A 26,278-nucleotide genomic window follows, 5' to 3' on the forward strand; every position below is an offset into this window, starting at 1 on the left:
ATTATCAGTGTAAATGGCTTCAGTTTACCAACCAACAGCAATAGACTGACATAATGGATCAAGAAACAAGATCCAACAATATATTCTGTATACTATAAACACATTTCACTGAAAAAGAAATTCATAGACCGAAAGTCAAAGATGAAAAGCAATATTTGGTGCAACGGGAACCAAGAAAAAAACAGGGGTTGCTATTCTGTTTGCAGACAATGTGAATTTCAAACCAAAAATGATCAAAAGAAATAAAGAAGTTCACTACATACTTGTTAAGGAAAAACTTCAAGAGAATCAGATAACAATCATAAACATGTATGCACAAAGTACGGAGTACCCAACTATATAAGACAAATATTAATAGATATGAAAAATCAAATAAGCAGTAGCACAATTGGAACAGGGGACCTTAATATTCAATTGTAACAAAGAGATAGATAACTGGACAAAGAATCAGCAAAGAAATATCAGGAACTGAACCAAACATGAACAAATGGTCTTAGTATATGTTTACAGAGTGTTCCACCCAACATCAGAACATACATTCTTCTCTGCTGCACATGAAACATTCTCTAAAATACACTATATACTAGCCCATAGAACATGTTTAAGTAAATGCAAAAGAATTGAAATTATTGCATGTATATTATGTGATTATAGTTCAAAGAAATGCAAAATTATTAGCAAAAGAAACTAAAAAAACCTCCACAAACACATGGAAATAAAAGTCTTCTGAAAAACCAACGATAAAAATTAAACAGTATCTAAATTAAACAAAATGCAAATAAAACATACTTGAACCTGAGGGATGCAAGGAAATCAGTTCTAAGAGTTATATTTACAGATGTAAAGTCTCACATTAAGAAAACATAATAAGCACAAACAAACAACCTAATTTTATACCTCAAGCCTCTAGGAAAAGAAAAGTAAGTCATGCCCAAAGCACACGTAAGGGAGGATATCATAAAAGTTGGAGCAGAAATTAGCATAATTCAGGTTAAGAAAACAATACCAAGAATTAGTGAATCTCAGAGTTGGTTCTTCAAAACAATGAACACAATTGATAAACACTTACCCAGCCTTATCATGAAAAGGAAAGAATAATCTCTACTTCACGCATTATGGAATCAAAAGAGTAAGAAGTAAGAAATAAGAAGAGTAAGAAGATGTGAAAATAGTGAATAACTGGGTATTAGCTAATGGTATTAAATATTTAAATAAAAATTTACCAACAAAAAATCCTGGATCCTGATGGATTCACTGCCGAATTCCACAACAAATTTAGAGAAGATTTCATGCCAATAGTCCTCAAACTCTTCAATGAAATTGAAAGGAAAACAATACACCCTAACTCATTCCTGGAGGTAAGTATCAACCTGATTTGAAAAAAAAAAAAAAAACAAAGGAAGACCCAACCAAAAAAGAGAACTACAGGCCAATCTCACTAATGAACACAGATACAAAAATTCTCAACAAAATACTAGCAAACAGAATGCAACAAACCATCAAGAAGATTATACACCATGACCAAGTGGGATTCATTCCAGGAATGCAGGGATGAATCAATATATGCAAATCAAAAAATTTAATATGCCATTTCAACAGAACCAATAACAAAAATCACATGATCATCTCAGTAGATGCAGAAAAATCTTACCTTAAATAAAATCAGAATACATGGTTTTTACCTGAATCTGATTACAGCCATTTATGACATGCCAACAACTAACATCATTCTAAATGGACAAAAACTGAAAGCTATCAATCTAAAATCTGAAGCAAGACAAGAATGGTTACTATCACCACCGTTATTCAATATAATTTTGGAAACATTATTTAAAGAAATTAGGCAAGAGAAAAAATAGGATGGGGAAAGTAGTTAAATTATCTTTATTCACAGGTGACATAATATTCTACATAGAAGATTCCAAAAATTCCACCAAAATTCTCAGTTTAATAATCAAATTCAGTAGCACAGCTGAACACAAAATCAGAAATCAATAGCATTCCTGTACAGAAAAAAATCTCACTGAAACAAAAATTAGGGAAACAACACCCTTCACAATGTCATCCAAAAAATGAATTACTCAGGAATCATTCTAACAATGTAAAAGAAAATGATTGTACTCTGAAAAAGGAGATTGTATAAGATATCAGAAAATGGAAAGATATTCTTTGCTCTTGGATCAGAATAGTGAAACTGGCCATACTCCCAAAATTGTTATATAGGTTTAATTGTTATATAAGTTATATAGGTTTAATGGAATCCCAATCAAAATATCACTAGCATACCTCATAAAACTAGAGAAAATATTACTAAAATTCATCTGAAACCAGAATTAGAATAGCAAAAGCATGGTAGGAGGCATCACAATTCCGAACTTGAAATTATACTACAGTGCTACTGTGGAATGATATTTGCAAAAAAAACAGAATGATATTTGCAAAAAACAAATAAACAAAAAAGCCAGGCATGAGATTCAGTGGAGCAGGTTAAACTATGTAGAAACAACTGCAACCTGTATGCTAATCAGCCAAGGAATCAGTAAGAAAGGTGTGGTTATTAAACAATGGAATGTTACTCAGCTACAAGGAAAGATAAATTCAAGGTTTCTATAAGGTAACTGGGTGCAACTCAAGACCATACTCATAAGTAAAATAAATCAGACTTGCATGTGTCCACATTGTATTGTCTCCCTAGTATAAGAAACAGAAAGAATAAATAGGATCCAAAAGGTAAAACAGATGCTGTGAAAGGGAAAGAAACTGCTCAAAAGTAAAGAATTGGATGGGGAAAATGAGAAAAGAAGGAAAGAAGAAAATATATACATACACAAGATAGCTAAAGATAGTTGTGCTAATAATTTTACTAGTTAATTTAAAGAAACAGTATATTTATTGTTTGATCAAATTTGCATAATTGTACATCTGGCAATCTGAGTAATTATCTTGAAGATAACAATATGTAATATAATAAACAAAGTGCTAATTTCCTATCATCTTGTTTTGAAATTCTTTATCATTTTTATTATTTTTTTATTCTCTTTAAAATAAAAAAAGTCAAGGCATAGAAACGTGTTATCATAACTATAGGCAAGCAAAGGGAACAAAAATTCTGGCCTCTTCCTATCATTAAAGGCTACCATTTAAGATATTGTGGACTTTTCATAACTATACTACATATTCAAGATTATAATAACAATATTTGCAAAAAACAGTTAATAATACTAAAATCAAAAATTATATTTTAAAAATTAAATATACAGAGAATCTATTTCCATATTAGCAGGGAATTACTGTTTCACTTTAGAATTTACTCTTATAACCTGGATATCATCATACTGTAGTTCTCATGCTGTGGAGAAAATCAGAAAAATAAATCCTGGAAAAATGTCACAGACATCAAATCTTCTTTGAGAGCATGCTAAACTTTGAAGAATAGAGTCTGGAACTTATTTCATAATTTGTGTTCACTTTTATCCTTGAAATTTTGTCTGAGTAATGAGTTTGGGACCAATTTCCCATTAACTGAATAGTGAATTATCCGAATCAGGGTTATAAAGCTGCAATTGCCTTAGACCATCCTTTCTTCAGTAACCTCTGGATTCCTTGCTTGATCTCCTGGGTTCTCACCCCATAGACAATGGGGTTGAGGGCTGCAGGGATGACATGGTGGAGGACATTGAGCAAAACTGGCACATCAGGAGAGCCTTTCTTCTTGGCCATGTGAGTGAGCACAAGAACCAGAAGAATGGTGCTAAAGAAGAGAATAAGGATGAAGTGGGAGCCGCATGTACTTAAGGCTTTGGCCACAGCACCCTCTGCCTTGAGTCTCAGCACAGCCCTCAGTATGAGGCTGTAAGAGAGAAAGATGAGGATGAGGTCAGAGCCTAGCAAAGTCCAGCCTCCAGCAAACTGGTAAAGGCGATTGACAGTGACATCATCACAAGAGAGCCTGGAGACAGACATATTGGCACAGATGCAGTTCTCTATGACATTTTTCCCACAGTAATGGAGTCGTGCTGAAAGAATGGGGATGGGGGTAAGAAAAAGGATATTCCTGGTCAGTATGAAAATGGCAGCCTTGATTACAAATTGGTCATTGATGATGGAAGGGTACCGCAGAGGGTGACAGATGGCCACATAGCGATCATAGGCCATGACCATGAAAGTGCAGGACTCCATGGCTAGGAAGTTGTTCATGATGAACATCTGAAGGAAGCAGGCAGAGAAACTGATGGATTTTCTGTCAAACCAGAAGATGGCCAGGACCTTGGGGATGACAGTGAGGCAGAGCACAACATCCAGCAGGGAGAGAAGACTGAGCAGGTAATACATGGGCTCATGCAGAGAGGCCTCATTCCGGATGGTGATCAAAAGAAGTGCATTGGCCCCCATGGCCAGGAGAAAGAGGAGGCTGAGGGGCAGGGACAACCAGAGTCGCCAGTGTGGGGACCTGACCAAACAGTTCAGGAGGAAGTATGAAACCTCAGAGGAGCTGGTGTCATTTTGATATGCTGCCATATTTTGCCATCAGTCCTTACAACTTTCTTTTTATGATTTGTAAAATCAGGATAAAATATTAGCTTGTTACTCTAGATACATGATCCTAGAGTAACTTACTTTTCCAATGCATTAATTTTCACAGGTTAACAAGTGAGCTCTCTGTTTATCCTGGGTGCTAAGTGACTGCAATATTTTGATCACTGTAGGGAACAAAAAATAAAATATAAATCAACATATTCCATTTAATTTCAACAGATCTGTCAAGAGAGTGAGAAAAATAGTACTTCCTTTCTCTTCGGGATAAAATCACTTCCAAATATAAAAACACTGATCAAAGCAAATAATTAGTTAATCATACTACAAATGTATGCTGTTCTCAACATATATTAATACACCCACTATTATGTCTCAGTTCAAAAATAAGACTAGGCTCCAGCCCCTCAGATTGAGCCTCTAACTCCATGTGTTACATGGGATTGCATCTAGCCATCCAGAAGATATTCCACAAACGTGTCACCTTCCTACATTATACCTTTCCTCCTCATTCTCCCACATACCCACATGATCCAGAATGATATATAAGGATAAAAGACAGTGTATGCCCCTTTCTTGTCTCTACCTTATCCTGGAGTCTCATGATCATTCTGCTGTCATGCAGCCTTTTTCCTTTCTCAGATACTTTGTCACTCTAACTTTGAGTCCTGTTTTCAAAAACGTCTATTCTTCCAGCCTAAATATTCATTTATTCACAAAGCTATTAACTCATAAACATATTTTTGGATAATCTATGCATATCTGGTAAGATTCTTGAAAATACAGTAGTTAACGCTTGCTCTTTTACTATTCACACACATGTACATGTAATACAGAATAACAAATATAACTAAATCAGTATGAGACATATTGATTGAAACCCTCATCAGCTTCTTCCCTTTAGTTACACATGAGCCATTGCATGGCCATAGGTGGAAGTGTACATGTGTACAAAGTGCACCCTCAGGAGCTGTGTGAATGTGCATCTTCTCATCTCACTTTCATACTTTCATCTTTCCTCCATCTCTCCACACTAGCTTGGCAGAAGTTCTTTCCCCATCCCTCTTGCAACTTCTCAAAGCCAATCCATAATAAAACTTACCTAAACTTTGTAAAAAACATCCCTTGGCGTGTTCTTTGGGCACACCATTTACTATGCTGAATAGATGATATTTATATTTTTCTTGTGGCCCTGCTTCCCCTGGGGTGGAAATCTTGATAGAGTTTAGTTACTGGAGTCTCGGGAATTCTTTTTCCAGTATCATTCTCTTTTATTGACGCAATGGAGCAAGAGTTTATTACTGTTCTCTTGATTTTCCCAAATTTTCCCAAATTCCTTTACTAAAATTGGCACATTTGATTTCCCACTTTCAAATAAAATTTCTAAGCTTTTAAATACTGAGTATAATCTGTCTTTCTATCTGTCATCTACCTACCTCTTCTTTCTGTCTATAACCCTTTCTGTAGTTCTAAGAAATTCTTAATTTTCCATTCCTTGATTTAGATTTTCATGAATGAACTCATTTGTCCTTCCACTGCCTTTCATTTTCTGATTTATCCAAAAATTTTTAGATGGACTGTGTGTTTACTATATTTATTTTGTAATAATCAGATTTCTGTGTTATAGAAACCAGTATTTCTCTGTATATCTCATGGATGACAGGCATTTACTTATTAGATATTGAGAAAGTAATTCTTCCATTAAAAACTAGTATAATGCAGCTATAGTTTCTCCAAGAAAGTACCTTTAGTTTTATTAATGCAATTTATTTAACAACCAAATTTCCAGTCTTCCAACTAGGTCATTAAATGAGGTAGTTGCTAGATGATGAATTGTATATAGTATGTACTTTTACAATAATTCAGAACAATATTCAGAAATGATCAAGCAAAATCCCAACTTCATGACTTTGCTTTTATTTGCATAACTCTTATGTGCTATATTGTGTATGTATAGCTATACACAACTATAATACTGTGCTGTGAGGTACAATCAACAAAAGCCACATTACTGTTCTGTAGAAGAATCCACCATAAGGCTGCATTGCTGCTCATGTTCCTGCCTTGTAAATCCAAATGCTGGTCAGATGTCTTAGTGGTCTTTAATCAGTTAGGTCATTGTCTTATTACTTTTTTCATTGCTGAGACAAAATAATCAACACTCAAGGTGAAAGAAGGAAAAGTTCATTTGGCTCATGGTTTTTTGAGGTTTCAGTTTATAGTTGGGTGGCTCCAAGGCAGGGTGGCATGGCATAAGTGTATCACAGAGGACAAACAGTCCATGTCAAAGCAGAGCAGGCAGAAGGCAGCAAGCAGTAAACAATGAACAAGCAACAACTGACCAGGACCAAACCTCTTTCTATCCCTTGTAATTTATACAACATATCCACCCTTACGGAAGATAGCACTCACACCCAGGATGGGGCATCCTCAATCCTATATCAAACCAAGCAGTGGACTAATTTAGTATTCACATACTCTTCATCACAGTATCACACACTTCAGATTCAGTCACTGCTGGAAAAGCCCCACCCATGACCACATGAAGCTAGACACGAGCTATAGCAGTCATTACATGACTGTCTGTATCAGCACATTAATAGGTTTGACCAAAACATTTCCATAATGCATAGATCAAACTTTGATCATGTGGCCCTTCCTTCTTTTGTTCCTGAGAAGTCCCCTTCCCCTTCCTTCTTCTGACCCTCTTCCCAAGTGAAGTGTACCTTTAACCACAAACATACAACAAGAAGAAATGTAAAAAAAAAATATTTAGGCGCCATTTTAAGTAACCAAAAATAATAAAATTAAAACAAAAGTAAAAACAAATAAAAAAATGTATAGGAACGGTGAAGTGCAACACAAACAAAATAATCTCAACAAATCAAACAAAAAATTTTTCTGAAACATTACCAAAACTGAAAATCTTCAGCAATAGCAATCATAAAATGGAGATTCAGGAAAAACTAGCAATATCAAACATTGTAAATATTACTAGAAACATTATTAAATGAATATATTTTATTTTCCTAGCATCATTAAAACATACAAATGCAGATTTTATATATTTATAGTGTACAGGTATTATTTTGTTGTATGAATACGTAGTGAATTTATTTAAAAAGTTAAGTAAAGTACCACCACCACTGACACTTATTGTTGTGATGAGCACAGGTGAGATCTGCTCAACAAATTCCAGTACAGCCACATTGCCTAGCTACAGTCACCATCCTGGACTGTAAATCTTCACAAGTTACTCAACTTGAAACTTTGTATCCTTTCACCATCCCAGTCCACCCATGGCAATCACCATTTTGCTCACTGCTTCCAGAAACTAGATGTTATTTTACACATAAGTGAGATCACACAGTGACTCTGTGCTTGATTATTTTGTTTAGACTACTTCTCTCAGATTCATTCATGTTGTCACAAATCACAAAATTTTCTTTTCTGTAAGACTGAATAAAATTTCGTTGTATGTAAATAACACATGTTATTTACCTATTCATCCATCATTTCTTGACTAATGAAATAGGTTCATAAACACTATAGGAATCGAAGCAGCCAAGTTAACAAATTTGGAATTTTATTAGCTGAGTTCAGTAACCACCCGTGGACCCCTGTTTTATACTCAAACTAGTCACCCTGAACTGAAGAGTCACGGGGCATTTAAAGCAAAAGACCACAAAGCAAGTCATCTTGTTGGAAACAATTTTAGCTAAAATCTTACATTAATTTTGGTTGACACCTGTAATCCTGCTTCTTTGTTGAATAGGTTAATTTTTCTGTCTTCATTTTTCTTTTCTCATGGGACTTGTACCCTGAGCAATTTTTCACCCTTCTGGGTCAAACACAGGGCATGAGTTAAACACAGGGCACAAGATGGCATTACTTATGCTAAGCTACAACTAACACAAATAATGTTGAAATGAATGTGAAGGTGTAGATATCTCTTTGACATACTGAATTGCTTTTATTGGGGTATATACCTAAAAGTAAGACTACTAAATCATATGGTGGACCCATTTTAATGTTTTGATGAGCCCCATATTACTTTCTAATTTGTATGAATTTATATGCCCAACAACAGTATACAAAAGTCTTCCTATTCTCACACCTACTCAATACCTTTTTTGTCCTTTTGGTAATTTTCTACCAGAAGTAATGTGGTTTTCATTATAGTTTTAATTTGGATTTCCCTAATTCACGAGGCTAAGCATTTTCATGTGCCCATTAACATATTTTTCATTGAGAAATGTTTTTCTTGTATTTTTAAATTAAGTAATCTGATTTTTTGGCATTGAGTTGTTTGAGTTTCTTATAATTTAGATATTAATTTGTTGTCAGGCATGTGATTTACAAATACTTTCTACCATTTGATAAGTTGTGTCTTCATTGTGTTAATAGTTTTGTTTTCTGCAAGTAAACTTTTTGGTTTGATGCAATTGATCCTTTTATTCTGTTTTTGTTATGTATACTTATTAGTTAATATTTTTTTAAAAAATCATTGTCAAGACCAATGTTTCTTCTATATGTTTTAATTTTTAGTCTTATATTTTTGAGTCTTATGTTAAAGGCCTTAACCCATTTTGATTTTATTTTTGCATAGGTTATCAGGTGAAATTTCAGTTTCATTCTTCTGCATGTGAGTACTCAGAATTTTCAACATCATTACTGAAAAGATTGTCCTTTCTTTACTATGTATTCTTGGCAACTTTACTAAAAATCTATTGACTGTAAATGAATGGTTTTTGACTTCTGGGAGAACATGGCAGACAAATAGCAGCAGCTACTGAGGCTCTCTGAGAGACCCAGCTTAGAATCCAGGAATGGTGCAGAGTGAGGAATCCTAAGCAAGAGGAGATGTACCCTGCTGACCCAATAACAAACTGGGCTGAGAGAAACCAACTGGGAATGCAATCCTGGTGCTATAACAGGAACAGATAAAGCCTCAGCATGGAAGCTTGAGCTCGTGATATTGGAAGACATGATGCATTCAAGCACTAGTGACAATACCTGGAATATGGAAATGCTCAAACATTTATCAATTGATACATGTATAAATAAAATGTGAATAAATATACATACAGTGGATTTTATTGGTCATAAAATGAAATCATTAGGCAAAGTGAAAAAAATCCAGACACAAAAAATTACATATTGAATGACTCCATTTGTATGAACCATACAGTGTAATTAAGTACAGAAAAATTTTAGAGACAGAAAGGAGAATAATGGTTTCTAGGAACCAGAAGGAAGGAAGAATGGGATAACCCCCACTCATGATGCTCTTTAATCGATATGCCATTTACTTTTTTATTTGATGAGTGATGAAATTTTGCAGGAACTGGATAGCAGTGATAATAACACAACACTGTCCACTTACTGTCCCTGAATTTTAAACTTTAAAGTGGTAAGTGTTATGCTGCTTTTTGAGAAGATAAACAACAAAAAAAGTTAATGGTTATGTCAGTTCCCAACAGAACCCAAAGGATTACACCAAGCAATTGGTTGTGTGATATAATGATAAGAAAAAAGAACAAAAGATAAGTTAGGAACTGTCAGGAATACATGCAACACAAGAAGTGGCAGGTAACTAAGTTATGGGGCAGAATGTTCACTAAAATTTCCCTAGAGCTTCTCTTCAACTGGCATAAAGCCAGGAGGAAATCAATATTTGTTTTAATGGTAAACTGTCTGGCACCTGGAGACCATATTACTAATCTTCTATCCCAGCACACACACAGCACTTTATTAATATCTCTTAGGATATATTAATGCCCTTTTAAGCAATTTCTGTGTGTTTTTTAAACTGAATGAACAATTCTTAAATGACTCCCTCGGTTCATAGAAGAAATCTTGGTAAGTCTTCGCAATGTATGCGTAGATTTGAAGTTTGGACTCATTGAAATTGTGTCAAGATCCAGCGCACTGGAGATGGATATAAGATGGTATATATTGTTGGTTTAAAGGAAACCAAAGGAGGAATAGACTGAGAATTAACTGGGAAGAAAGGTACTTTCTGGGCACTTACACTATTTCAGACATATCAGGCCTCATTTACCCCACTTGATAGGCATGTCTTCATTTAAATGTGCACTGGAAATACCAGATTTTAGTGTAGAGGATGGCCATTCCTTCAAAATCAAGCAATTCCCTTGGAGCAGAGATCTTTATGCTGTGTGCCATCAGTCAGTCTTGGTACATATTCAGATCACATTGCATCATTACCTTGCCTATGTAATACAGAATAGGAATTTTAGCTAAGGAAGACATTTTATAAGTTGCCATTTTCCCTTGGCAAATTTGTCTTCCCACTTTGAGACACCTTACTTTTAGATATTTTGGCTCTAAGAAATGTGCAGATTTGCTTTTAAACTCTCAGTTCCGTTCCACTCTCTTTCCCTCTCCCCATGTGCCTCCTCTTTTTCCTTCTCTTGCTCCTGCTTTTTGCCCTCCTTCTTCTTTCATGTTTTTACTACTAACAAGTTATTATCATAAAGTCTTACATAAGATCTCATGATCTAGTAGTGCAAATTGTGAAGGTTTATTCTTCTTTGAAGAAATTTTGACTGTTCTGATCTTTTTGTTCATTCTCACATCTTACATTCCTTTCTCGTTATTTCTGTTAGCAAAACAATTTTAAGCATTGGAAAGTTAATTAAATTATCAAAATATTCTCTTCCATAAAACCACATACCAGCAGAATTTGTGTCAAGAACGTGTATGGAGATCTAAATGAGATAATACGAGTAAATAATGTCTGAAAAATAATAGATTGCAAATTAATGATAGCTATTATTACTGTGAGGGTTATTATTATCAATTTATTTCCTCATGTCTAGGTTTTGCAGTAGAGGGGAGTAAGTGTATTAACTTGTCTTCAGCCCATAAACATGATGTTAACTTCTATCTGGCAGTTTAGCCTATCATATTTTTAGTACAGATGAGCAGTGTTAATAGGAGCTATGGAGTGGAAACAGTTGAAGCCCTTTAGACTTTGATTCTTGGTATCAATTTTTTATTTCAGGATTTTAAAAAATGTTGTAGATGTCCATTGAATCTGAATGAATTGCCCAGAGGCAATTGATTACTTTTAATACCATGACCATCATCAGCCTGCAGAAAAATGTTTTCTCCCAATACCACTGATCTCCGCCCTTCTTCATTCCTGTTGCTGGGGATTCCAGGATTGGAAGCTGCACAAATCTGGCTTGGCTTTCCCTTCTGTATTGTGTATCTGATTGCTCTTGTTGGAAACCTCATTATTCTGTTTATGATCTGGACTGATCATAGCCTCCACCAACCCATGTTCTACTTTCTGTTCATGCTGTCAGCAGTTGATCTGAGTCTGTCTACTGCTACTATCCCCAAGATGCTGGGCATCTTCTGGTTTGGCCTTCAGGAGCTGTGCTTTGGGTGCTGTGTTGCCCAAGTCTTTTTTATTCACTTTTTTACAGTCATGGAAAGCATTGTACTTCTTGCAATGGGCTTTGATCACTATGTAGCTATTTGCAACCCTCTCAGGTACTCCATGATCCTCACCAACAGAATCATTGGTGTAATTGCTGCAGTCATGGTTCTCAGAAGCTTATGCATGATTGCTCCCATCATTTTTCTCCTCCTAAGGCTGCCTTACTGTGGACATAGAATCATCCCTCATACCTATTGTGAGCATATGGGAGTGGCACGTCTGGCGTGTGCCAGCATCAGTGCCAATGTCTACTATGGTCTTGGAAATATTTCCATCTTGTTTCTGGATGTGCTGCTTATCATTATGTCCTATGCTAGGATTTTATGCACTGTCTTTTACCTCCCTTCCCAAGATGCCCGCCTGAGGCTCTTAATACCTGTAGTTCCCATATTTGCATCATCTTAGCTTTCTTTGGTCCCGCTCTTTTCTCCTTCCTCACTCATCGTTTTGGTCATAACATCCCTCAGTATATTCATATCCTCCTGGCCAATCTCTATGTAGTCGTACCACCTACCCTCAACCCAGTCATCTATGGAATTAGAACCAAGCAGATCCAAGAGCAGGTAAAGAATCTCTTTGCTAAACAAATATTGAATAAATAGTAATTCACTAAGATTATGAAAATATGTTTTAAATTAATAAAAAATATTTTATCAAAATTGACTATATACATATATATGAATATTTGTGACAAAAATCTGGATAAATTTCTTTCAAGATATTTTCTAGCATAAAAATTTATTTCTAATCACCTTCAAAGTTATATTGAATGAAAAACAAGGTAGAAATAAGATAATATATGCACCATTATTGAGAAATAGGCAACACCTTAAAACAAATCAAGTAGAGTGTCTAGAGTAAGTAGAGCTTCTTTTTTAAGAGAAAAAAATTATTTCCAAACTCCAGATCAACCAGTGCATTGAGCAGAAAGCAGAATAGTACATGTGTGCATTCAGTTATAGAGTACATAGCTAAATAACTCTTCTTTGTCTTTCGTATACAGAGAAGCATTGTTACTACTTCTATTATCTCAGAAAATAGTATACCATATTTTTATTTAAGGTGGCATTATGTAAATAAGAGGCAGATATATTCACAACACTGTCATCTCACAATAAGAAGCATATCACAATCCATCACAAAGAAAATATTGAATAAATTTTCAGAAATGTGATAGATTTTATTTCCAAAAGGAAAATATTTTTCAAGAACAGTTGAATATCAAACAGTATGAAAAACATTATTAATGCACAAAAAAGCACTAAAAGTTATAATTAGGTCTAAACAACTGTTGATAACTGGATCAGAGTATTATGATTTTTACAATAAGGTAACCAGTAGTAACAAAGCTAGCTTATTTTAGATCAGTGCTTCTGTCAAGAAAAATACTTTAAAAATTTAGACAAATTTAAAATGTATTTTAAGACTTTGGAGAAGTAAAAGTCAGCAAAGATGAAAATGTCAAAACCTCAGGAACTAACATAGCTAAGAAAAATGAAACCTATCTCTAATCCTGCTTTCTTTACTGTGCACATTGCATTTTCTATTTTTTAGAGGAACTCTCTAAGAGAGTGATACTGGGACTGCATATTAATTGAGTAAGACTAATCACTGCTACTTAACCAATAAAAATTTGCCAAGAAATACAGGAAATAGAATACCATGGAAGAACCTGAGGAATGAAAGTAAATCAAAAACATCACAAAGTAGTGCATACCTTATTTTAGAATTATCTCAGTTCCCTAGTAAAATGGGTCAAAGTATTGTTGCTGTAATGGCCTACCAGAAAATAGAACTAAAACTCTTTTTAGTAGGCAACAATATTAATATCTCCAACATATTTGGACAAAGTTTTCCCTCAGAATATTAACAATTCCAATATATACATGTATACTTATATACATATATGCATATATACAGATGGATATGGAAAGAATAGCAATTACCAAAACAAATTTAAAAGATCAGGTTATAATATTCAAAAGACAGACAATATAGTTATGATCATTATAGATAATAAATTTGGTAATAAGATAAAAGATTTAAGTGAGGAACTAAATAATAACAATGTTGGAAATTTATTTTTAAATGTTGCATTCATTTAAACTATTTAATAGGTGATGTAGAACCAATTTATACTCATAAAAAGATGATAAGCATATATTAATAACAAGGAAATATTCACAATGAAACAGAGAAATAATTTGATGGAAAAATTTTTAAATAGCACATATGGAAATTATTGAATTTGTTTATATATATATAACTGGATTATTACCCAAAGAACTTAAATATAGCCAGGAACAATATTTAGAGAATGAATATTATTAAGCTTAAAAAAGTAATCAAGGAAAATATGAAAATAAAATTCTATTCAGGATTCATTTAAAAATTTATCAAGGAATGTCACAGTAAAGCCACTAGAAAATAGGAAAAGAGAGTAACTTTTTAAACAGTCAATGAGGAGACAAAATCTTAAAATGAGCAAAATCAGACTAAAAATAACATCTAAAAATAAACTGTGAAATAAAGACAATTAATGACATTCCAAAAAACATAGGAAAAATATAAACCAACCTACATTACCATATTCACTGAAAATGTCTTGGGAAAGAGCCACTGAGCTGGAAAGATTCTTTTCAGTATGTTTTTAAAACAACATTAAAAGACATTGCATGCTAAATCCATAATAATTCATAAGGCTGCAAACTAAAGTAGAAGTATTATCAAAAATAATTTTAAATACCTAAATATATAAAGATGGAGCAGTTGGATAGTTTGAAGTAATCAATATTAAAAACTCTCTGTATTTCAGTTATGTATTCAAAGAAATAAACATTTCTGTGGAACTGTCTATTTGGTTTTGTTTTCAAGCTGTAAAATATATTTTAATTTAATAGGACAGACAACCTCAAAGAACATTTTAGGATTTATATTATAATATTTTCCAATGTATTCGATAACTTCCCTGAATAAAATTGTCGGATACGTGTACAAGTATAAACAAACTTTTAGAATGTTATAGTCCATAAATTAAAACATGAAAGTATAATGGATACCAAACATCATTACAGAATACTGAAGACAGTATCATTTTTTTTTTTTTTGCTAAAATAGAGCGGAGTCAAATACACAATCAATACAGATCAATTGAACACTGAAAAGTAATACCTTTGTATTGATATTTCAATGTGATGTTTAATATTTCTCATTGGCAAGAGAGCTGATTTTCCCACCTTTTCAATTTGGGCTGATACATGTTTTCTTTTGAAATTAGTAAATCTGATACAAGCAGAGGCTTGATAGGAGGTTGTGATTTAGGGTTTCTTTCTGCATATGTGAAACTCTGACACCATCATGACTGAGTCCTACTCGTCTGCCGAAGGATAAGAAGCTATGAGAAAGAAAACTGAAATGCACCAGATATTAGCCTTCTACTTGCTGAAAATTGTGAGCGAGAAGACCCTTAATAATCCAACCAAAACAGAACAGGACATGAAGTGAGATAATCTAAGCCAAAATAATTCCTCATTCAACTCTACCAATCTTGAATTTAAAAAATTGTTATTTTAAACTGTTAACTTTATAGAGATTTATTTTGTCCTAAAAGCTAAGTGATGTACCAAGATGAAAATGCAGAACATATGAAGGAAAATTTGACATATTAGACCACATTCAATAAATCTTTTTGCTAATGAGTAAGTCAGCGAAGAACATACAAGAGTTTTCTGGACAGCACACAAGAAAAGTGATTATGTACTAGACTGAGAACACCTATCGTCATTGTCTTTAACCACATTCACTTGCCCAGAAGCAGGTATGTGTTAGGGTGTGAACTGAATTAACTAGTCTTGAACATTTTCCAATAGAACAAAATACCAGGAGAAATGAAATAATGATACATGCCAGGAAGTGACTACAGTTTGAGGTATATTAGTCAACTTGTGCAAAAGAGCAAATGCAAGTATTATGTGCAAAAAGTAAAGTAAAAGGTTGTAATTTTGATGGATCACAATATTAAAGGAATTCAGTTATTTTTAGACAAGTTTCAAAAAGAAATGAGATAGAAAAATTGAAGATGTTTGTCCAGGAGGTAGGAGTCTTAACAATAAAGATATTGCAAGGTACTGTTGTAATTGATTTTTAGGTCTGATTTTTATTCATAATGCAAAGTTAAAGTAAAAGACAAAATTACTAAAAGGAGAAAAACTCAATAAAGCTAGTTAGCAGGTTGTTAGAATGACAGCATACTCAGATATAGAATCAACAAGATTCCTAAGAATAAAAAAATGAGAATTCAAACAATAGTAGTAGGACTTCAAATTAATAATTTGACCAAATTAGGAAGAAATTTGTCAATATTTAGTAAAGTTAAAGATGTGATACTATACGGACTTATAATGTGATTTTAGAAATACATTATAAGTTGTATTGCAAAGTTATAACACGAAGAAAAATTTCAACATAGTTAAAAAACAAAACAAGAATAATACAGGTAAAATATCCATCAAGGTAACAATGAGTGATATCGGTTGTATTATGTTGTGACAGTTAAAACTGGATTGTCAACCTGACTGGTTTGAGAGGTCCTGAGGGTATCAGTGAATCACACACTTGGATGTCTGAATAGGTTGTGCAGGTAGTTCTTGTCTCCTCTTCTCGGGTAAGTTTTGTGCTGTTTCCCTACCTCCATAAACAGAGGAGCTTTGCCCCACCATACACTTCTGCCGTGATGTTGCTGCCATGGAACTTATCAAACATGGAATGAAAACTCTGAAATTATGAGCCAAATAAAATTCTCCTCCCTTTAAACCATGGATATCAGATGTTTTTTAAAGAAATGGGAAAGTATTAATACATAATTCGTGAGCATCAAATGTGTAGATTCAATTTTTAAGGATGAAGTGTGGAAATTATTATAGGACTATCAATGGGAAGAAATGTCTTCTAGGTATATTTAGTATTGGGAATTATAGCAGAAAAATATACTCAGTGCCTCAGAGTTTTCAAGAGAACCAGTGACTGGATTTCTGTCTCTAAAGGAAAATAAACAGAACATCTAAAATATTTTAGGGCAAAAATATTTATTAGTTCTCATAAAAATTGATTTCAGAAACCACAGTGGAATAATTTTCAGAATAGGATCAGATTAGAAGAAATAATGTAATTAATAATACCAGAGTGCCTCCTATGCTTAAGGAACTGTGCCAGGCGAAATTGAAGAATAGAGCTGAGTTAAACATCAGTGTATTATCAGTCCCCTAGAAGGATGGAAAAGACAAGAAACAATAAACCTAAACCAAAGAAAGCATACAGGATATAATAACGTTATGAAAATACAGACACAGAGATCACATCTTGTTGGTTCACATGGAATAAAATCATGGGGGCCAGGGTCACAAGGAAGACTCAAAGAAATGTGAAAATGAGTGGAAATTGTTTCACACAGAGGACTTTTGATCACCAAAACCAAAAATATTTGCTATAAATTGTTGAAGTACAATTAGAAAACTCCCTGGGTGTTGAGTAAAGAAGGATTTGGCAATAATGCTGTACACAATAGAGAAAATAGGAGTCAAAGGAAGATGTTTTAAGCAGAGAGACTGGATTGAATTAGGCTTGATTTTGGAAAATAAATGTGGATGCAGTGGGGAAAATGAACCATATGGGGGAGAGACAGGTCTATAGTAAAGAAAAACAATGCCTACAACATATACCAGGCTACCTCATTCTCACTTAGGAATGGAGGCTTTTAGACTACATCACTTGTGCTCTGGATGGAAAAGGCAATAGAACAACTTAACAAGGAAATGTGAAGTTTCCCACTATAAATCAAAAGAGCAAATGCACCACTTTCCAGAGATCTCTCTCTTCACTGTCATAGACTGAGAAGGGGATTCTTGCCGGGTGGAAGGAAGCAAATGCCATCATGTGCAGGCATGCACTTTTTCAATAAACAAAGCTTCTGCCGCAGTCTAATTCATCTTTTTCAGAAGTCTCTTATTTCTCCATATTTTGAGACCCCAGCTAAAACAATACCAAAATGAGACAAAATTCATAACTTTCAGTTAAACAGTATAAAAGTTGATGAAGACAATTTCCAAAGAAACAAGATATTGAAGCTAAAATGACATAAACTAATTTAGTCCTAAGCAAGACTGACTTAGTTTTGTCCTTCAGAGACATTAATCTCTTTTTAGGACCTTGTCCTTCCTCATTATTATATGTCTGTTCCCGAGCAAAGAGTTTATGTCTGGTGCACTGTTTCTCTGTAGTATAGAAAACCAAGAGTTAAAGAGAATACTCACCTCTGGACTTGGTGTAATCCCAGGGGATTCTTAAGAGTAAGTTCAAGGATTATAGGACTCTCTTAGCTCACTATAAAGTGTTTCCTCTATTTAACTAGGCAGATTTGGGGCCCAGAGGCCACAAGATGCTCTCAGGCATTATTGCTAAGAAACAATTGCATGCTCTGATTCTGCTCCAAATAAGAGCTAAAATAAAAGATTAGAAAGCTAAAATTCCTTGAGTAGGATAGATGAGATGATAGAGCATGCAACGAGATAGGAAGTGAGGATAAAAGAGAACTGAAGTCTTGTCTTCACTGAAGGTATGTTTCAAGTACCATTCCTTTCACAAAAACACAGCACAGTACGGGATGGTGCAGACAGCCATAGGTGAAGACTGTGGTACACAAATAATATCTCTCTCTCTCTCTGTCTGTCTCATATATCCTCAAAGAGAGACACACTCATATAGGTACGACACTCTAGGCAGGACTCTAAAACCACACTCTTACAATCATGACCACAGCATCTGTCAATAAGAATCGAAACCGTTCAAGGTACCAAAGTATCTTGTTGGTACATAACAAGGCCAGCAACTGGACTTCAGTCTCATCTGAGAAAGAAACTCTTGTCAGCCACTGTCACATTTTTGGGTGGGGATTCAGTTGTGACTGATGTCAATATCCAATATCACGACATAGGTAATATTAATCACAGTTGTGCTATTTTCTTCCTTTCCATGTGTCTTAATCTTACTAACTTATGAGTTGCCTGATTTATCTCAAGTCCCTTGTTCCTACTGAGTTATGGAATAATTTGCCAGCTTTTGTTATTGTAAACCCAATACCCCTGCAAGGGCAGCCAGATCCAGCCTGTTTCTCTAGTAGATAAACAGAGATTATTTCACACTCTCATCAACTGCCTTGGAATCATGGAGCCCAGCAAATCTGTGAGCATAAGGAGAGAATGTGCTTCCCTTCAGGCTGTGCAATGCGGTATTATACTGGTATTGATAGAAGTCGGAAGAAAAGTACAAAGGCCACCCTCATTCCACTCCTTCAAATTGCCTGATTCTGTTCAATCTTCTTCTAAACCTTCCTTGTTTCATGTTACCGGCAATGCTAGCTTAATCATAAATGGTTGTCTTTTAAAAGAGAAATCAGTTATTTCACATTATTGATGATTTTTTTCTTAGCACCTTGGGCTAGAAACATAAAATTATTTGGAGGCAAAAGTACTCTACATGCTACAACTTTTCTAAAATTTAGTCTTATTTGTTAAGTAAATAAACTGGATTATTTAGACTTATTTTTCCCAATTTTTCAGAAAAAGAACCTGATGTAGAAAGGAAATCTAAATGATTTCAAAATCCAGATGACGTTCTTAATATTTCTTCTACAGCCAGTCATACAAAGATATAGCAGTGTAAAGAGAAATCACAAGTGAAAGCAGTGAATGGAGCATTGATGGGTACTAAAAAAATCTCTAATATTTACTCTGCTTTCACAGTGAACTATAGGGCTGATAACTTCATCAAACTGCGCATCAACAATAGAATAAGCTTTTATTTTGCCACCCACATATGGTATGCGGTTATCAATCACACACTTCCTGGCACTGTTTTTGGTACACAGGTATACAGAAGGAAGGCAATCATTTCAGCCAAACTTGCAAGGGCTGGTGTCCTAATGGCTTTGAACTGTACTAGAAAAGACCAGTCCTTATACCATTGCACTGGAAACTATCGCTGCTCCTAGTAAAGTGTCATGTTGAAATCCACAACCCCGAAGATGAAGCTGAGTATGGACTTAAATGCCATGATGTATAATCCTAGCTGTTTCCTCAGACTTTTCTAAGTCAAGTTCCATGAACCCTAACTTCTCTGCGTAGGATCTAACCCTTAATATTCATAACTAGTGTTCTTCCTCATATGTAGAAGAGAAGCTCTCCAGCTTCTGTAGGGTTAAAAGATACTATTTTTCTTCTCTAGAACAAAGAGTCATTACCTCTCTTGTCCAGGAATTTGTACTGTTATAAGTACTCGTCAGTATTAGAGAAAACTGATGTATGGAACATTGTATATAAGATAAGATCTTCCCTCACTCTCTGCCTGTGTCCCTTACACACACACACACACACACACACACACACACACACACACAGAACCAAACTCTCATATGTCAGTGTATTAGGGCTATTAAAATTAATATCCCCTTGAGCTTTGTTATGCTTAGCAGCTGCTCTGTATATAACTAATGAACTAAGATTTTATCAGTTGCTAAAGAGTTTTAAAGTATGCTGGGAACATAGAAAGTTAAAAGCAGAAAATTTTCTTTGCCATTTTCAAAGTTTTAGAACTATCCCTTAACCATTTTAGCTTTAGTGTTGCTAAAATTCATTAATGTTTGATTTGTACATGCATGAGGTTATAACTTTATGACTTAAATTCAGTTATATATTTGATTTATTAATGATATATTATGTAGCAAAGGCAAAAGCAATTTGATAGGAAGCTTCTTTTTCTATAATATATGATCACTGTAGGATAAATTGGAGGTTGTAGGCTTTGGAATAAAAGTTTCATAATATGAGAAAATATTTTTTCCTCTAAAATATGTAGCTATATTAGAGAAATGGTACTAAGAATAGTAAATATTTGAACATTTGCTCTATTCTACTCACATATCATAAACAAGACAGCTGTTGATGCAAGACACACACTCCTTCCCAATCTTTCTGTGTGCATGCAACCATTCCTGTATCGGTATAAGCCGTTTATCAGCCAAACATAGGTGGCTGAATGATTAAAATGACCATCTACACTTTACATAGTAAAACATTTTGGAAACTTTTAATATACATAGTGACAAAAGGGGGAAAAACCAACCACACAGTAATTCTGAACCCATGAAGATGAGTACGCAGTTTCTTTTTTTTTCTTTTTTTCTTTTTTTTGATCTTCCGTAGCTACTATGTTTTCTCGTTATTTTCAATAGATTTGTCCACAACACTGGCTTATTATAGTTAAACATACTATCACCTATTTTTATAAAAACTTAACTTTGACTGCATTGTAGTATTTGAGAGCTGTTACTGATTCATACCAGTATGGATATCCTTTACATCTTGTCATGCTCAGAGTAGTTTCCTCTACTTTTAGGGTTGATTCTAACAAGCATACCAATTTCAAATAGAATCACTCAAGGACAACCAATAGTCTTATGATTCAGATACAATTAAGATCAGTCATAGTAAGACAATGTAAGTAATACAGGATTTCAGCCTAAGTCAATAGGAAAGTAAGGATAGTTACCATGGTATAACCTGTTATTTTTGGTTCTAGAGGTCTGTGTCTTCAAATCTGACATGAGTGGACAGACCAGAACAAATTTAATTCAATCTAAATATGGCACTAGGACTACTGTGTCTTTTAAATCATTATACAGCATTAGCAATGACCTCTGCTTTTTTTTTAAATATAGTTTCAGAGCTGTCTATACTAAAGACTAGCTTACCGTCTCTGCCTCATGTCTGCTACTCCACTTTTCTGCTATAATTTGTCCACCTTATTCCCTCATTCCATTGTCTGCCCTGTTCACTGAGGCCTCTCTGCCACTGTAGCTGGAATCCTGATATCTCTTCCTCTCTTTCTCTGTAATGTCCTTCAGCGCTCTCTGTAGGGTTGGATTGGTGGCCGAACTCCCATAGTTCCTCCTTGTCTTGAAAGTATCTTATTTCTTCATTAATTTTTAGAGAGAGTTTTGATGGATATATGAACTTTGGTTGCATATTTTTTTCCTTCAGGACTTGGAATATTTCTCCCCACTCCCTTCTTGACTTAAGAGTTTGTGTTGATAAGTCTGCTGTTATTTTGATAGATTTTCCGTTATAGGTAACCTGCATCTTTTCTCTGGCTGCTTTTAATATTCTGGTTTTTTTTGGTGGATTTCTGGGATCTCGATTATTATATGTCTAGGCGTAGATCTGTTTTGGTTGTAGGTAGCTGGCGTTCTGTATGCTTCTTTTATCTGGATATCATTTCTTTTTGCTATACATGGGAAATTTTGCTTTAATATCTCTGTGAATATTTTTTGTATTTCATTTTTGGATGTTCCTGCTTCCTCACTCACATTCTTTATTCTTAGGTTATGTATCTTCTTGTCATCTTCCAGTTTTAGAATTGCTTCTTTCTGGTTCCTTGTTATTTTTAAGAGGCTTTTTCTTTCACGTTCATATGCCCTAAATCTCTCTTCAAGTTTCAGAAGGCTGCCTTTAGTTTCTGTCAAGGTATTTTGCCAATATTCAATGGAATTTTTAGTTTCCTGATATTCTCTTTGGATCTGTTTCATGTATTCTAAGTTATGCTTAAATTCTTCTTCAGATGCTTCTCTTTCTTTTCTGATTTCCTCAGTTCTTCCGTCTGTGTTCTCTTGGGCAGGGCTTGTCATTTCTTTAATTAATCTCTTTATATCTTGCCTTACTTGGATCAGGAGTACAGCTTTAAATTCCTCTATGAGATCATGTAGGAACTTTTTAATTTCGGCTGATGCTGTGTCGAGTAGAGGATGATTACTGTGCTTGTTGTCTTCAGTGTTTAGTTCTCCTGGGCTTGTTTTCTCCTGTTGAGCAGCTGAAGATTTTTTTTTTATTTTTATCTCTTGTCATGTTTCTGGTTTCTTTCAGACTGTCCTGGAGTTCTCTGGCCCTCTCCGAATTGCTTAGGGCTTTTAAGAAGCGTGCTGGCTTGAGTTTTTGCTGTCCTCTCCAATTTACTGTTATCTGGGGTAGGCTGGGATGCAGGGGCGGTACAGGCTAGTCTCTAGCCTCTGTGTCAGTTAGTTCATAAATTAGGCTGTACTTTCTGGTTGTCACTGAGTTGTGGCTATTTTGTATCCGCTTATTGGGCCCCAAGCAGAGGCTTGGTTTAGCCCCAGTAGCTCCTGCCAATTCTCCTTGTACCAGAAGCAGCTGAGTAATGTCACTATGGCACAGGTTTCTGCCCAAATCCCAGCCGTTCTCTTCCAAACCTCTCTGTGACAGGAGCACCAGAATAGCAGATCCGCCCAAAACTAAGATGTCTCCCACTAAGTTCTCTGTGTGGAGCTGAAGCCAGCAAGTAATCAGGCTCTGCCAGGATTCAAGATGTCTTCCACCAACCCTCCCCTCAGGGGGACCTGGTGATGTCACCACACTACAGTTTCTGCCGCCAGGCTAATATGTCTGCACCAGACTCTGTGTTATTGATTTCCCCGTGGTGGCAGGCCAGCTGTTCTCTGGCCAACCCCAGCAGCCGCGGGGTTCCCGGTACTCACCAGAGTCCGGTGCAAGTCCTCATTCCAGGACCACCGCACACCAAGCTCGAGTAAGCAGTTTCATCATCAAAGCAGGCTTTATTACTGAGAAAACATTTTAAAATACATATTCTCTCATATAAAAAAGAGATTATCATGGCCAAAGAGCTATTGTAGAGAAAATTCTAAGACATAAGATGTGATTGATCTTCCTTACGTGACTATTTTAGATCCAAAATGTAAATTCTTAAATGTATATCAAATTGAAATATCGGTGATGATGTGAAGCATAAATTCCTACCAGACTACAATTTGAGAAACATTAGGCATGATAATTTTCCCAAATTAAAGAGTGGTAGACAGTGTGATAAAACATAAGTACATGTTACACCATGAAATACTTCTAGTACTTCTGAAAATCACATGAATTAGAAAAAAATGGAACCATGAACAGTGTTGCCTATAATGGATTCAGAATAATGACCTGTGTTTAATTATTTGCACAATTACCCTTAAAATCAAGAGAATTTATAATCCTTATAAAGTTTTTTACCATAATATTCTGCCTGGTTACTGATATTTTTTCATCCCTCTATGGCCTTAATAAGAATTGTTAATGAAAATATAAAGCTTCATACTTAACAGAAATTCACTGACACTTGTTAGGAGAATGCATTCCATTGGTCATACTCAGGTCCACCCACTCTTCTTTATCCTGCTGGAAATATAAGGACAGCAGACTGGGCATACCTGGATTGCTATAACATTCTGCATTGTGTACCTCACATCCCTTGTGCGGAACAGCCCCATTCTCTTGGTGATCAAGACTGAATGCAGCCTCTATCAGCCCATGTTCTATTTCCTGGCCGTGTTGTTTCTGATTGAGGCCTATCCACATCCACCATCCCCAAAATGCTGGGCATCTGCTGGTTCAGTCTTCAAGAGATCAGCTTTGAGGATTGCCTTACTCAGATGTTCTCTATTCACATGTTCACAGGCATGGGGACAGTTTTACTGGTGGTCATAGCTTATGACCACTTTATTGCCATCTGCAAGCCTCTTCAGTATACAATCATCCTCACAAGTAAAACCATCAACATCCTGGTCCCTGTTGTTGTTGGAAGAAATTTAATTCTTGTGATGCCATTTGTGTTTCTCATTCTGTGACTGCCATTCCATGGGCATCGCCTCATGCCTCACACCTGCTGTGAGCACATGGATCTGGCCTCATTGGTCTGTGCACTGATCAAGGTGAACATAGTCTATGAGCTCATGGTGATTTCTAATATCATGATGGATTTGATCCTGATCATCTCTTCCTATGTGCTTATCCTTTGAGCTGTTTCCCACCTTCCTTCTCAAGATGCCCAGATAAAAGCTCTCAATACTAGTGGTTCCCATGTCTGTGTCATGCTGTGTTTTTACACACTGGCATTTTTTTTCTTTTATGACACACATGTTTGGCAAAAATATTCCAAGTTATATTCATATGCTTTTGGCTAATCTATACATGATTGTCCCACCTGCCCTTAACCCCATTATTTATGGAGTCAGGACCAAACAGGTCCAAGATAGGATTGTAAATGTACTTACACAAAATAATAATTCTCTATAAAATTTGTGTAAACATATTCACTTACAACCAAAGTTACAAAAATCTTAGCTTCCTATTAAATCTTTGATAAACATAGGTAATACTGAAAATCATTTTGATTGGAATTGATTTAGTATTGACAGATACACAGAACTATCTTTACTGTCCATTCTTCTACCTCCCTCCATGTATAAGAACAAAAGTTAGAGACTAACACACGATGCTGGAGGTGGCGATCGAGGTGTAGTAGAAGCACTTGCAGCAAAGGAATGAGAATTCTCATTTCTCCATGTACCTTCCGTCTAAGAAAATTTGGGTTCTAGTCATGTATTATAGATGAAAAAAACAAGGCTTAATCTATAATTTAATGATAGTATATCAATTAGAACATCTATCACCCCGCAGTCTTTCTTTTTTTATGCTAATCACAAATTTTGTCTTCATCTTTAAAATCTTTCATTTTTATTTTTATGATCTCTCATGTCATTCTCACTTCTTTTCTGTTTTCTGATGCTTTTCTTCTCCTAACCTTTTCCTTCTTCCTTCTTTCTCCAGTAAACTATACCTTGTTGATTGGAAACCTTGAGAGACAATAGTATAGGCGTAAAGGAGACATGATGCTTCTTGCTCACTTAATGGAAAATCATTTTAGATGTGAATAAATACATGTTCCTGTGTGTAACTCTAATTATATTCTATCTACAATCTTTCTTGTTAAATACATCATTTGCTTCAAATGTACAGGAATTCATACAACTTAGAGAAGCAAATAAAATTCATAGACAAGCATAGACAAGATTTGATTATCCATCTCAAAATATATTCAGGATAATTTTTTAACTTTGTTAATTAACATTAATTATATATTTTTGATATTTATTGTCATTAAATATAAAATATTATATAAACCTTTCCATATTTATTATTATCAGTTACAGATTTCCAATATTTAGTCTGTTTTACAAACACAAGTTGTGGCTGGGCAATGTAATTTGCTTTAAAATAGGTCAAAATATAACTGAATTAAACGATGACTAATTAGAGAATTCTTACTTAGAAATCAGGAGAAGTATCTATTATGTCCTATATTTTGTTTATT

The 26,278-nt window shown here is 34.8% G+C and overlaps 1 protein-coding gene and 2 pseudogenes across 1 annotated transcript; 2 read left to right on the top strand and 1 right to left on the bottom strand.

Moving 5' to 3' along the window:
• Window positions 1–3,549: 3,549 nt before the first annotated feature.
• Window positions 3,550–4,518, bottom strand: LOC100723900 (olfactory receptor 56A3-like). The gene has a single exon (XM_003465326.1). It carries the CDS (start codon window positions 4,516–4,518, stop codon window positions 3,550–3,552), a length of 969 nt encoding a protein of 322 aa, XP_003465374.1.
• Window positions 4,519–11,637: 7,119 nt separating this feature from the next.
• Window positions 11,638–12,609, top strand: LOC100723620 (olfactory receptor 52E8-like; annotated as a pseudogene).
• An 11,646-nt stretch (window positions 12,610–24,255) lies between these two features.
• Window positions 24,256–25,200, top strand: LOC100723346 (olfactory receptor 52E4-like; annotated as a pseudogene).
• The last annotated feature ends 1,078 nt before the right edge of the window (window positions 25,201–26,278 follow it).

Source organism: Cavia porcellus, unplaced genomic scaffold (assembly GCF_034190915.1).
Source record: "Cavia porcellus strain 051 isolate PalLab524CR breed Dunkin Hartley unplaced genomic scaffold, mCavPor4.1 scaffold_9, whole genome shotgun sequence".
Taxonomy (NCBI): domain Eukaryota; kingdom Metazoa; phylum Chordata; class Mammalia; order Rodentia; family Caviidae; genus Cavia; species Cavia porcellus.